This window comes from Limulus polyphemus, unplaced genomic scaffold (genome assembly GCF_000517525.1).
Source record: "Limulus polyphemus unplaced genomic scaffold, Limulus_polyphemus-2.1.2 Scaffold409, whole genome shotgun sequence".
Taxonomy (NCBI): domain Eukaryota; kingdom Metazoa; phylum Arthropoda; class Merostomata; order Xiphosura; family Limulidae; genus Limulus; species Limulus polyphemus.
In genome coordinates this window covers 132,447-147,958 of record NW_013666019.1, presented here as the reverse complement: position 1 = coordinate 147,958, position 15,512 = coordinate 132,447, and the positions used below count along the sequence as shown (strand labels likewise).

Sequence of the window (15,512 nt, the reverse complement as noted above, 5' to 3'; positions counted from 1 at the left end):
GTATGAAAGACTGATGCACTGTTGGAAGTTTTAGCAATGTTTAGAGTGCAAATCAAGGTCAAAATAGCTTTGGGTGAGGGGATGTTGTACTGTGTTCACAAAAACAAAAGATTTCAGCTTTAAATTAATTAAAAAGCACATAGGGAATAGTAAGTCTTTACATTAAATATGGTAATTGTGATATGTTAATAAGTGTTAATGTGCAAGAAGTTACTGTTCAGTTTTAGATTTTCAAAGTGTTCATAAGACAGATTGAATAAGAATACATGAGGATCTGTTTGCTTCTTATGGATATCTACTCTATGTGTACCAGAAGCAACCCACAGTCCCCACTAACATCTCCCTCTCCAAAAAAAAAAAAAAGTTTTGCTTTTGATGCTTGAAGAGTGACTTTTTTTTTTGCAATGATCCTCTGCCCTGTTAATGTCCTCTACATGTTAGTGTCGTAAACTATCCTCATATGACAACCTTTCCCTCCCACGTATCATCCTAATAGCCCTGCTCTGAACCCTTTCCAACAAATGATGTCCTTTCTAGATTTCGTTACAGGCTCAGTTGATTCAACTGAAATCTTGACCCCAAATTTAGAGTTTCCATACTATAGCTTTTAATATGAAATTTTGCAACCTATCAGTAAGAATTACAAGCGTCTTGTAGACAAAAAATCTAAATTTTAAAAAAAAGTATTTTCACTAAAATTTTTTCCATTAATATAGAGTCAATATGTTAGTAACAGTAAGTAAGTGATAATTGTTATAAACACGATAATAAAGTTAGGTGTCAAAAGGGAATAGTTGCCTTCAATTTTTTCTATCACAACTAGTTATCATGAGTTTAATGACATGGATAAGAATTCTCCTTCCTTGAAAAAAATGTTGAGGTTGGCTACTCAGTATAAAGAATTCCATTTTTACTGTTTTCAAACAATGATTTTAGGGTTCATTTTCTATCAACCACTGATCTCTTTTTGTTCTTCACTAACATAAATAAGCCTATACCTCCTTTTCTGTGCATATTATCATCATCATCATCCATGCTATTTACTGTTCAGCTACAAGTTGTCTAATTAGTATTGTAATCACTGAATAATATTAACAACTTTCTTTATCACCAAATCTTGGAAATATCAGTTACTGTATATGAAAAATGTTAGTTCATTGTAACTATCTACAATTTAAGTCATCTTTGCACCAAATAATAAATTATGTAATAACAATTATCTTCCACTCCTAGAAATCTGGATTGTTGACATATACAGAACTCTGATGTACGATCTATAATAAAACAGTTAAAGTCTTGTGTAACTTTCTAAAAGCAAATTTACTGTTTTTGGTACATATTGTTGCGTCATCGAGATCACGTGACTATTCTCACGCCCTCTAGTTTCTAGAACTATCCCGTACCATGGCGAATGCTCTAGTATTTACTAGATAGGGTAGGCTGGTATATATAAGAGGGTGACAACGTGACGCAATAATGTAATGTGTGTGTAGATAGTGAGTAATTGAACTGCAGTCAGAAGTGTTATTGACGTTCGTTGATATAGCGTTTGTTTTAGCGCGATTGTTGAAAATAAGTGTATCGTAAAGTTGTATTCGGAAAGAATAAACCAGTTTTATTAAGTAAGGACTTGTGTCGCTAAAGTTTCGTTGGAATGAAGTTACGGAAAGTTAATTAACAAATGGAAACGTAACAATATGCTGTCCATGTTCAATAACTTGTGGCTCTGAGTCTTATTACATATGTTTTGGATAAAGACCTCTATTATCAACATGCTAATAAAGATGTGAAACCTTTACTGGAAATACTAGGCTTTGGTGTACTCCATTTTATTTTAGTAACTTTCTATTTTTTTATTGTCGTTTAACATAACACCTAACAAATGTTTTGTACTATCAAATGCATATAATCAGGAGTGAAACTCAATCTAAGTAACGTTTTTATATACTGACTGATAGCAAAAACAAATAATGTTTGAAGTTCACTTTCTAATGAATTCAAATTTAATTACTTTTATTTTAAATTAATTTCATGCTATCAAAATCTGCATCTAAGTTACTTACATAGATCTGTGTTAAAATTATTCATCTTACAAAAATACAGGAAATGTTCATTGTCAGGTTTTGTAAGGCTAGATTCTTTACAGTAGGTATCTGTGACTTGTTGGCAATAAATTTAAACTATAAACAAACAGCAACACAGTCTGCTTGTTTTGAAATTATATATTGTAAACAACTGCCAATTCATAACAATTGAACTACACAACCTACGAATCATAAAAAGTTAAATAAACAAACTTACCATAAAATATGACATCCATGCTATACACTATCTAAATCATAACACACACATTAAAAACTGACACAGTCATGTATATCTAACACGAATATAAAATTGACAAAATGGCAGCAATTCTAGCATCGAGTTTATATTCATTACACTGTTGGATACCACAACTGTATCCAGAGTTTTAAATAATTGTCTCTTTTTTGACATGACAAATTATTCCTCTCTACTCCGTTATTACAATAAAGTCTGTGATAATTTCACTTTAAAAAATTGCCACTGTACACTCTTTATCACTAAACTCACAATCATGCAGTCTAGAACTTGAACTAAATAATGATTTTTTTGATGCATATTTATACACTGACAGAAGTCTAGAGCATTCTATGCAATACTAGATATCCTGATGCAATAATACTCAATTAAGCCAATGAGAAACTCAGAAAGTTCTAGCAAAATGATGCAATAATCTCACTATTGTAAACAACTGCCAATTCATAACAATTGAACTACACAACGTACAAATCATAAAAAGTTAAATAAACAAACTTACCATAAAATATGACATCTATGCTATAAACTATCTAAATCATAACACTCACATTAAAAACTGACACAGTCATGTATATCTAACACTAATATAAAATTGACAAGATGGCAGCAATTCTAGCATCGAGTTTATAAAAATGTTATATGGCTTTGGGCAAAGTGAACATTGTAACATTTTTTATTTTATTATTAATAAGTGAAATAATTTCATAAAATTACACCAAGTTTTCTATCTTCATACAATTAAATTCTCTGAATTGCACCCAAGTGGTAAGTAGTGAGGCTTGTGTGTGCATTGAATGCAGTTAAACAAAAGTATGTCAGGTAATCAGTCTGAGGTATGATAATGATGTTTAACTATTTTCCAACTATAACTGGGTTTTACTCATTTCTATCAAGACTTCTTGAATTTTTGTTTTTTTTCTAACAACATAGCTAGTTTCCAACTTTAACTATTTCTGGTGACACACGTACCAAATTCAAGTATCATCTATAATATAATTATATTAAAAATATTTTTGGAGAAGTACTAGAATTATATTTGTTGAATATGAACACAGATAATATTGTTTGATTGAGTACATTTACATTTTACTCTGATGAGTACAACTTCATTGTGTATATACTATGAGTAGTCAAACTCTATGTGTGTGTAACTGTCAAATGCTATTACATGTATCACTCTGACAAGTAAAAATGTCACTTATAATTTCAACAAATTTCTTCTGACCTGAATGATGTTTGGTGCTCTGAGTCCAGCTAAATTAGATACACTGATTGCAGATGATGGCCACCAGGTAGCAGCAGCACCACCCTGGGTAAGAATTTGGCTCATTTGATGCCCTTGGACAATTTGACCATTTGGTAATTGCAGGCTCTGGACATTTACTGGTTGACCACCTGACACTACAGTAGTGTTGGCTGACCCAGATGGAACAGTATTTGTTTGACCCTGGCTAGTAGCAGAAGCTTCTGTGGATGAAATAGAAGTCACTACTGGAGTTACAACACCAGTTGTCCAAGTGGTTGATGTATTTTGAGCTGGATTCTGAGCTAGTTGCAACACCTGGAAGGGAGTTCCCATCTGTAGTTGTTGCAACTGTCCTTGTGATACAAGCTAAATAAAAATATTATTTTATTAAGATCTCACTTTACTGGCTACCTCATACATCTATAGAAGATAAAGTTCTCTAAAAATATACACACACATACTTCATTTCACAACCTTAGAATTTTCAAACAATTAGTGCATGCTAGTTTTGATGAATTATTAACAACTGCACAGCTAGAACTAGAAAATGAAATATTTTCTACAGCAGACACAACTTAATTACATATAAACGTCAGTTGAGTGGTAACTTGAGAAAAAAATTGTGCATGTACCAAAAATCAAACATATCAGCATCACAGCGAAAATAAAAATAAAGTTTATATCAGGTTTGCTAGTAAAGTTACACCACCATTTTCTTTAGGAAAAATAATACAGAGATGATTTTGTATTGTTTATATGGCAATGAACTCTCTAACCAATTTATGTAACCTTCAATTCTGAATTATTCTACATCATTCCCTGCATGTACGAGCATGTGTAATTTGAGTTTCTTAAAGAATACATATATATATTCATTTATTTGCACACTATACAAACACAGCCTGAAGAGATATGATGTGCATTGTTAATTACAAAACAATAATGTATTACGCAATCTAAAAAGGCAGGTTTCCTTACTCTAGTCCACATTGTTATTTTACTTATAGTTTGAAGCTTTAACCATTTAAATAATTTTGAATTTCTTTGGTTCCATTTCTTTTCAAGCCTATTTGCCTCTCTCATAACTAAACAGGCTCAGTAATAAAAGAGTAATTCCATGTGAACTCAGCCACTGTCTTCAGCTCGACCCTCTCAGAGCTTGCTGAAGTTTGCTAGGCTATTAGATTCATACAAGATGAACAGATGTGAAAAATTTCTGATTTAAATTTAAAATATTAACAAATGTTGAAACTTCTATATGATATGTGTCATATTCAAGTTATTCAGAGATGAATGATTATGTAGAAATTTAATCATACTTTCATATGCTATTATTGTGGAATGTCACTGCCAATAAATATTGTGGTATCATGGATGATATGTTTAACATCTATTTATTTGATGATCACTAGAATAAGCACAAATGATGATGATGGAAGTAGTTTTAGCAACATTTCTGAACATATATTGTCATAGGATCTAATTTTATACATAGTAAAATTATATGAAAATTTCAATTAAAAAAAGCATAAAAGCAGCGTATAATATTAAGACTGTAGGATAAGAGAGGCCACAAATGTTTATGACACAGAAACTGCCTTGATTCTAATACTAGGGTGCACCATCTGTAATGTTAAAATTTGTAAAGGGTTTAACATTTTGCTGGGTAGTTATAGAGAGCAGACAAGTGGATACTACATTTAGTAACTTGGTACTTCCACAAGTTAATCTTGTTGTGTCACAGCTCAGCAAAGTATACATACATTGGTACTGACTTCAAGTCCCCCCTCCCTCAACTAATGACTTCCAAGAAAAAACCCAGCATGTTAACATCAACATCTCCTAAAGATACTAGCATGTGCTCATGTCATCCTTCTCTTTGTATCTACAAAATACTTTTAAAAAATGAACCACAAATCTTGTGATCCCTGATTAGCTAATTCCATGGTAAGCAACACTGAAGCATTTAAATCCAAATAAATGTTGTTTGTGTGTGTGTGTGTATTTGGGGGTGGAGATAGGAAAAGGTAAAGTAACATACAAGTTTATTAATTCATTAAAACTAATGGTAGATTCATTTATCAAAGTTTGGTAACCAAACATCAACACTAAAAACAATAAGACAGCATCATCAGAATAAATCAGGGCACTATTTCTCAACTGGTAGGTTGCAGCCCATCAGTAGGCTGTGAAAAGGCTTAAGATTAGATAACTATTTTATAAAATATTGCAAAACAACAAAAATATAATGCAAGCTACATAATATTTTGCAAAATGCTAACAATAAATTAATGTCACATGCCCGAACCCAGCATAGCAACTATGAAACAACACTGCCATGCATGTTGTACTTCTATAATTTTCTGCAGTGGATAAAAACTTTATTTTCATGTAGTTTCAGATTTGTTTTCAAACAGCTTCTTTATCAACATGAATAATGCTTAAAGAACAATTCCCCATATCTTGAAAAACTGGTCAGCTTGAGAATGGAATTTCTTCCTCCGTTTCACCATTAAAAACTCTTGTAAAACAAAATGTTTGAGAACTTCATCTATGTTCCTTTTCTCTTTAAAGAGGCCTCCTTTAAATATCTCAAAGAATGCATATAATATTCTTGACAAATTCTGATAGAACTGGAGAATTAGTAGAATTTGCTGATCTATTAATTGTTGAGCTCATTAATCAATTACATTCAACTAAATGATTATTCTTACAAGATGGCTAAAAAATGTGCAATAAATAAAAACACTGATTACTCTCATGAGTTGACAAAATAAAACAACAACTTATAATATCTCAAACTGGGTTTCTATACCCCATGGTGAGTAAAGCACAGATAGCCCATTGTGTAGCTTTGTGCTCAATAATAAGCATACATAATGCCAATATTTCAATTACTTATATAGCTGCAATAACCAAAAATAGTAATAATTGCAACCCTAATTTTTATTATTCATTTTTGAGAATCATGATATTAATAGATTAAGTTTTAAGGAACTTGAATCAATTGAAAATAATAATGAAAAATCCTAATGGTAATATTTTGATTACTGAATAGTTGGAATAATCAAAAACAATAATAATCAGAAAAAATAGTTGATTATTTTCATGAAATTTATCAACTGAATCATACTTACAATTATTTTATGGGACACTAATTTATGCTCATCAGTAATTTGATTATATCAATTAATCAGCCAGCTTTAATTTCTGAAATCAATATTTTTTTGGGCCAAGAAACTTTCATAATCTCTCTTACCTTTAACTGTATTTTTTTTACATTCTTTAATTATTTGAATAAATTTCAGCATTTTCTGTTCAACATATTGTAAGAAATTAATTTAGCATTATATCTTTATGTGTTAATTAAACAGTTCCTGGAATTTCTTGAAGGGTCTTTATAGAGCTAGTCAAGAATATAGTGGACAGTTAATTGCTATGTTACAGAACTAGATCATCATACTATAAATTGTATTATTTTCAAAGTAGGAAGAGTTTCATTTACTACAAGTAATAGTTTAATTTATCTGTTATCAGAGAATAACAGCACATAGGAGAAATTTAATTTAGAGAGAGAGAGGGGTGTTAAGTGAAAGGGATCTGTGAAGTTGTTACATAAGATATTTTATTTGTTAAAAGATGTTACTGAAAGTAATCGTTTATCTTTTACTTGTGATTTAAAGGTATTTCCTTGAGAAATGTATAATACTGTTATTTTGAATAATCTTATGAGCTATATTTTTCTTCTTCTAGTCCTTTTTTCCTGATTTTTTTATTATTATTATTATTATCACTATAACTATTTTGTGATTTTCAAATTAAGAGCATTGTTTTTTGTATTTGAGATTTATTTGGATATTAAGTTGTTTATTTACAAAGTCCTGGCCAGAAGTTTATTGATTAGTGTTGAATATTTTGTAAAACCTGTAGTGTGTTTGATACACCTCCTGGCAGTAATGCCATTATTTTATAAATCCCATGCAAAATGAACTTATTTATGCATTTTTGTGTGTATATGTACAAGAGAAAGGTTTGTTACTACCTTTTGAAGTATAACTGAAAGTCTAAGCTTAACAGTTTGTTTCTTGATTATAAAGCTTCTATGGTTTCTCTTAACCAATTTAATATGTATAAGAACAAAACAAAAAGCAGGATGATAGAAGATAATCCACTGAGGTCACCTTACACAAAGAAACACTAGGAGAGAAAAGATAAATGTTACTTAATTTTAACACATAACTGTACATTCATAAACCTATCCAATAAAGTTAAAATAATTAGAACTGCCCATACTTCATCACCAGTTAAATCATTTCACAAAGTTATACCCTCAAACCAAACAAAATATTTTTTGAGAAATAAGTCTGCATCAAGGCTTTCAAAGATTCACCATTTCATCCCTACTATGAGATATTTATTTCTAAGCTTTACATTTCACCTACCCAAAAAGATAATACATATGATAACTCATAAAAAGTTTGAATACCAGAATCAAGTTCTCTCCCAGTTATTCTGCTTCCCAAAGGATACATAGCCTTTACTCATCTCTTAAAAGTTAAATATCCTAGGCTATGTGTCATTCTAGAACAGAGGCATGTCCACTGGGGTAGCGTGGGAGCAGCCCCCATTGGAGAGCTCTGCCCTCATCTGATCAAGATAGTCTTTTATATTTTTAAATTCTCTACATTGTGACTACAACCGATATAAAAATGTTAATTCTTTTGCCCTCTTATGCCCCCACAAATAAAGAATCCTAGAAATGCAACTGATCTTGCATTTTTTTTTTGTGCACTCTAATATGTTGCAAACAGTACTTTGACAATGAGCTCATGTTTCATGTAACACAGATTCACTTTCATAAAACTAGCTTCTCTGTGCCTCAAACTTCTAAAAACTAACTGGTAGTAAAAGCATCCATTGAATTCTGAAAGTAAAATAACTTTGAAATGCAAGTGGTAGAATTTACTACTACTGTTACAACTACTATTATAACAAATAAATATACTATTCCCTTACTGAAAGAATAATTTCAGTTTCATAACTTGCCCTCCTACAATTATTCCAGTAAACACCCATATGATTTTCATACAAAAATTCACTGAATAACATTTGACAACTCATGATAATACTTATTTGTCATTTAAATGTTAAAGTTACCAAGCATTGCATTGTGATAAAAATATATCATGTTTTTTTTATTTTGTTTCACATATAACTCACATGAAAGTAGATTAGATGTTTAACTGGCACTTATACAAGATTGTTTAGGTAATGTTACAAAACATTACTGGAAGTTTTTGATACTTTTATCTAAATATTAACCATTCCTTAAGTATTAATGGTCAATCAAAAAAACAGTTTGAATACAACTGTTTTCATCTACTTTGGTTAGATTTTTCTTGTATTAAAATCTCTGGCTCAATGGAACATTTGTACTTATATTAGTTGGACATTTTAATTTGGTTGGTTAAAGTCTGAAAACCAGATGCTATTTCCAGGCCTGATGTGAGTTGTTGCCTGGTTGTACTTGATATTGTTTGATCAGCACATTGTCTAGAAATAATAAAAACATCACAGCAGATTTTGTAACAATCCAATTTGTTATGGAATACAAAATTGCTAACAAAAACCACAAGCACAGGATTGTTTTCTAGTGTCATTAGCTTCCAATTCATAAATATTAGGTACTGTGGGAGACTGATAAATAAATTTCTCAATTTCTTGAATCAGTAAATCAGACTTGTGTTTTAAATACAAATTACAAGTAGGATAATGTTCATATAACAGAACCCATAACACTGTTTAAAAATCTTGCTAGTAGTAGTATGAACTATTTAAGGATTAAATTAACAAATAACTAAAATTTAACACATATGGCCTTGACACTGATTAGAAGTAACGTATATGGTCAGAAAAAAATAATGAAAAATTTAGAAAAAAGAACACTGAAATTACTTAAATGAATTCTATCATCTGAACCTAATATACTAATCATTTGTACCTGGGCTAATTGTGTTGGCATTTGTGTTGCAGCTAGCTGAGTCATCACCTGGGCAGGGGCAGGTTGTCCTGTAGTGGTCAGCATATTTCCTCCTCCAACACCCTGTATGACTTGAACTGGGAGATGGATAGTTTGAAGTACTGTCTGACCTCCTGCTGTTGATACAGGGACTTGAACTGGAATGGTCTGCTGCACAGCACTGAGTGGAAGCTGAAATGCTTGTAGTAAGTTTCCTTGGCGAATTGCCATATTTTGTCCACCCAGAGGAGCAAATGCAACGTTGTTTATGTTTCCAACCCCATGAACTCCTTGCACCTGTTGAAGCACTGCTGCAGGATTATTTTGCAGAGCCAATGAAGATGATGTTTGGGCATTTGGGGCACGAATAAAAGTCTGCCCACTTGGGGCAAGGACACCTTGGTTTCCATTAATCTGAATAGGTTGTGTTTGACCAGTAGCTAGTTGGCTGATGTTACTGATGCCAGGAATATAAATTGCTCCTTGCCCATCAATTTGCAGGTTCTGGAGTTGGTCTGCTGAAATAACACTATAAGTAATGTTTCCACTTGCTTGAGGCTGTGCTACAATTGTTTGTGCTCCAGGATACAACTGACCATTGACAGATGCCACAGACACTCCAGTTTGAGGATTATGAGGTACGACAGAAACAGATGTTGGAAGTGATTTGATCCCGGTTGCCGATACAGTCACAGCCGCGGGCTGAGCCGATTGTCCGTTCACGCCCGCGACCTGTGTCACAGTTCCATCCGGGTTCAACAGCCCTACAGCTTGTGATTGAACTGGTATAAAATGAGCTGGTCCTGCGGCCGTTGCGATAATTTCTCCACTTCGTAAAACCTGGTTTTGACCTACCACCTTGACGGTTGATGATCCTTGGGCACCACCCTCATCAACTGGTGACCCTATCTTGCTACAAGTAGCGGCCAAAAGCGCCAACGGGGACGGCTGTATTTCCTATATAGGCGGAGTTAAGAAAGAAAGGGGTGTGAGTGAGAACGGCAAACAATGATATATCAAACGCATAATTAAGATTTAACCCTTTTTAATTAGCTAAAAACTTACCTGTGATGCACTACTGGGTACTACGTAATCTTGCTGCTGTCTTCTAACAGCAACTGTGGTCATTCTGTGATATTTGACACTAAAAGGTTGCCATGAAACACAAGCGCGCCAACATCTGAAATCTAAGATGGCGGCCACTCACACCTGTGATAATTTCCATGTGACGCACTAGTATGAGCAGCATGAACTACTAGGTACACATCCGCGGAATAGAAAAAGTCTGAAATTTCAAACAAAATGTTCTGACTTTATTTTGACAAATAAGCCTAATAATTATATTTCAGTAAACTCACGTGTATACGCGATGCCTGAAATGTTTATCAAATATATTTATTTTCTCCAAGAACATATGACATCATAGAGCGGAGTAATATATATATATATGTAGAGAGAGAGAGAGAAGAGGGAGAGATACACATTTTAGTTGTACTACGACTAAAGCGGTCATCGTAGTAGGCGTGACTGGCAGGCGGAACACAAAAGAATGCAGCCCCAAACAACAACACCGCCCATGTCAGAAACTGATATTCAAGGACGCCGGCCTATCTTGAGGGATGGGAGGGGGGGGGGTATTTAAATCTCTTATAACTAAAGGACCTTAAGCTCATCCCACACTCTCTTCACGTGCCCTTTGTTGCAATATCCAACAGCACAGACGCTTACAAAATGTGACCACGACATATGATCTTGTTTGTCAAAACGGAACAAGGAAGTTGTTGAAAAATGATAGCTTGAATGAAAATAAAAAATTATAATATTTCTCATATCTTGGTCTGGGTACAAAAATAGAAAATTATCTGCCCTAGGTAGCGTAAGTAATTATATACCTGAAAACATGTGTACCATTGTCTAAAAATACACTCAGTAAAGAATGAAGCAGACATATGTATAAATACAAAATATACAATAATATAAATTGTGATATGGAAGAAATAAATTTCGCTGAGAAAAGTTTTCTGGGTTTACTATTTGCCACCTTGCAACTTTTTATAATCGAATTTTTTTTAAATTAATATGTTAGCCTACATGAACAACTAAATTTGATTTAAATCTGTGTAAAGCAGCTTAAAATTAATGTACATCGATACAGCCAAACTATTATGCATTCATCTTAAAACATATTTACGGGACAACACTCCTAAGGAAACGAACCAAATAATATTAACGCAAATAACTTTTACTAAGTATATATATATTTTACTATGATACCCTAAAACGTCTATTAAATTTTAAGACTGTTAATCAGTCACGCCGAAAACGTCTTACAGGTATTTGTGTGAGCCTTGTTTATCGGCAATAATCGCTAGGATGGCAAACATCATTCATACAATGGACTTTGGGTAAATCTAATCTAGGTTATCAGCACGATTCTAGCTGAGTATGATGCAAGCGAAGCCGTGTCATTAAGATGTGAAATAAATTAAGAAGAATTGTGTATCTGTATTAAACACTTTAAGTCATAATTGCTAAATATCACTTATATTAATAAGAAAGTAATAAAAGAAAAACAAACAAGTTAAACATTTGTGATGAAAACAACAACTATAGGTTGAAAAGACAAAAACAGTATAAACACTAAGTGGGTTATACTTCCTCGTAATGCTATCTTTTGTAACGAATGGTGAACAAAGGGAATAAACTAAATGGAATTATTCCACTTTATTTTATAAATAAATCAACATTAGGCCTGTTCCTTAGCCTACAAACGCGACAAAAGGCTATCTCAAATTAACCACTGTGTCCACAGGTAAAGGCGGCCCTCTAATACGAACGGAGACAAATGCTGCTAAGAACATCTACGCCCATGGTGGACTTACAGGGCGTTTCCAACAGTCTATCTTCCGCGCCCATACCGACCCACCCCTCGTACCCATGTGGTGTATTCCCGTGTACGTTCGATCCATTTTGACAATAGTTGAAACTTGAAAAGCACACTATGACACGTTATGTGGTTTTGCGTCGAATGTTAGAGAATTAAGTGCAGAGCAAATGATACACACACATATATCGATATCTAATTTCCGGCTACGCTCATTGCCTTAGTTTCCACAGAAACTATATTGGTCACTTAAGCACATAATGTATTACCATTTATAAACAATGCTTGGATATACACTCAGACTCTCTTTTTTGTTTTGCAGTTCACATCGTATCATAAGACGTTTGGATAATAACAACGTGGTACGCAATTTGTTAGCATCACGTGATTCCGATTACAAGAAAGCACCTTTTCTATGATAGCCATAAAAAAATAACTGTACATTCTTGAATCTTATTTTAATTGTAATTCCATATACAGCCAACATTATATAACAAGTGATTTCCCTCTTTTTTTCAAATATATTTACTGAAGCCTTATGACTTTTTAATCTTAGCATTTATGTTTGTGGTATCCTTGACAGCCATTCTAAATATGTTGATGAGGTGATGTTTTCAGATACATGCGGAACACATATATTCACGTTATAGAAACATAAAACGTATATTTGAATGAGAGCAACGACTTCAATATATTAACTTCAAATCTTAGGGTTCCTATTGAGCACAGTTTTATGAGGATGAGAACTTTAAAGCTAATTTTTTAGATTAAATATAAAATAGCCGCATTATTTTCGTACGCAATGTTTACTCTATCATCTAGTAATTAATTTGTGGGATACTGTAACAGAGTTCCCACCCTGTTGTAGCGTGAAAACTCCATTGATAAGAAAGACGTTGGGAGAAAGACAAAAATAACCTTTACTACCTGCACTTAATGGCAAGACATGGAACATGTGAAAGAAGTTTCGAATGTTTGTCATGTTGCATGTCTCGCCATCTAGTATCAGTAATGAAAATTATAATTTTCTAATAAATTGTTGCTTGGTTGAGAAATTGGTTGGTAAATAAGAACTATATAAATTAAACATTGAAATCATTTTGATCAGAATTTAGAGAAATGTCTATTTATTTAGAATGTGCTTCGTGCTTTGATGCAACCATGGGATTAATCAAAGTGAACTAAAATAAAATTTGGCATTGTGTTTGTTACTGTTGAATTTATTTCCGAAACCCCTAAGTATGTTGAATTTTATACCAATGTTTTTCTCAGGTAAATTATCTTTCGCAGTATCTAAACAATTCTTTTAACTGAATAAACTGAGCTCTATATAATTTAATGTATGGTAAGTAACTTTACAAAGAGGTTTTAACTTCTGCGCTTTGTTCATTTGGAAATATAGTTATGAGTATTATTTTTGTAACCTTCAAGTTTTTTCCTAAGAATTTTTTTTTTTGAAACTGCACAGTTATATTTTAATTTAATAATTTTTTAATACATGACGCTATATTGCACCTCATATATACAAGCCTAGTAACAAATGACCCACAAAAAAAGTAAGAATATTCTAGTAAATGCATTTAGTTATCAACTCTGGAATGGAATTTTGTGATCTTAAATATGTTTTTTTTTCAGTATTTATCCACTTGAACTTACTTATATAACTGAATTTTCAACTGCACAAATATTTTACAGGTGCACAATTTGTGATCAACTGCACACTAGGAAAACCTGTGTTAACTGTATAACTCATATGGGTAATATCTTCTGAAGTGCAACAAATTATTTAACAATCATTTTTGTCTAATATTAATTAACAAAGCAATATCCTTTTGCTTTTGCTTTCAAGAGGTAAACTTGTAAGATAAAAGTAATGTAATCTACATTGAGGTTTGTTCTTTAGGGCCTGCATAAGTATATATAGTCTTCACTATATTTTGTTTAATAACTTGATTATGCGAAAACTGTTGATGTTTACACGGTAATCGATGAGTAGTCAAATATACTTAATATACATAAAAAGACTGTAAAATTTATTATTCTAATTAAACTGTTTGTATTCGTCATGAAAGCTACAATTGATATAGATCATAGACAACGTTTGTATTAAGCACACTCTTAGTGTATTTCCTTGAAAAGATTATGAGACGTCGTTTAATGTTTAGCTATACTTGTTTTTATAACTCCAGATTTTGCTTCTAACGAGCCCTTGTGACAATATCTCCAATTTGGACAAAATTAAAAAATATCTATAAATAAAATTTAATGAAATAATTAATAAAAGGATAGACAAAAAATCAAGCAGATTTCCAAAGATCCAAAAACACCAGCACTTTCTAATAGTTGTCTATTTTTCTTCAGGGATAAAATGGATTAAGGTTAAAGAGTGTGGGATAATAAATATAATAAAGATGTACACATTGCTTGAGCAAGAAGTGTATGTTAAGGTGGCCCCCCAGTGGCACAGCGGTATGTCTGCGGACTTATATCGCTAGAAACCAGGTTTCGATATCCGTGGTGGGCAGAGCACAGATAGCCCTTTGTGTAGCTTTGTGCTTTATTACAAACAACAACAATTCATAACAAGTACCAACCCAATAGAATTGACTTGTGTTTAGTTCAAGTAACAAATCATAGAATACTGTGGTGGAGGTGAAAATAATTACACTCTCATATGTATATATATATATATAATTATAATAATTTGGTTTACTTTTTTGTTCTTAAGCGCAAATGTGCCCACCACGGGTATCGAAACCCGATTTTCAGTGTTGTGAGCCTTTAAACTTATCGCTGAGCTATCAGAGGCATATTTAAACGAACTGCCTAAACGTCACGTTAGTGTAGCCTATATAGTGTGTAAAGTTCAGCATACTCTATTCCCTTATAGCGATGGCACACGACGAGACACACATTCGGCATGTAATGCTGTTTAAATACAAGAATGGAAACAACGCCTCTGTAGCCACAAATAATACCAAAGAAGTTTATGGAAATGTTTTGAACGTTTGTAAGTATCAACG

At 32.6% G+C, this 15,512-nt stretch overlaps 1 protein-coding gene across 3 annotated transcripts in view; it reads right to left on the bottom strand.

The window, feature by feature from the left end:
* LOC106458052 (transcription factor Sp4-like) overlaps positions 1-10,834 on the bottom strand; it is a 47,945-nt gene extending 37,111 nt beyond the window's left edge. For all 3 annotated transcript variants that reach the window (XM_022384180.1, XM_022384179.1, XM_022384181.1), the window contains exons 1-3: positions 10,671-10,834; positions 9,588-10,562; positions 3,566-3,952 (exon numbers count right to left, since the gene is read on the bottom strand). In XM_022384180.1, coding sequence (XP_022239888.1) covers positions 3,566-3,952; positions 9,588-10,562; positions 10,671-10,733 — 1,425 coding nt within the window. In that variant the 5' untranslated portion in view covers positions 10,734-10,834. The remainder of the gene's footprint in view (positions 1-3,565; positions 3,953-9,587; positions 10,563-10,670) is intronic.
* Positions 10,835-15,512: the final 4,678 nt, after the last annotated feature.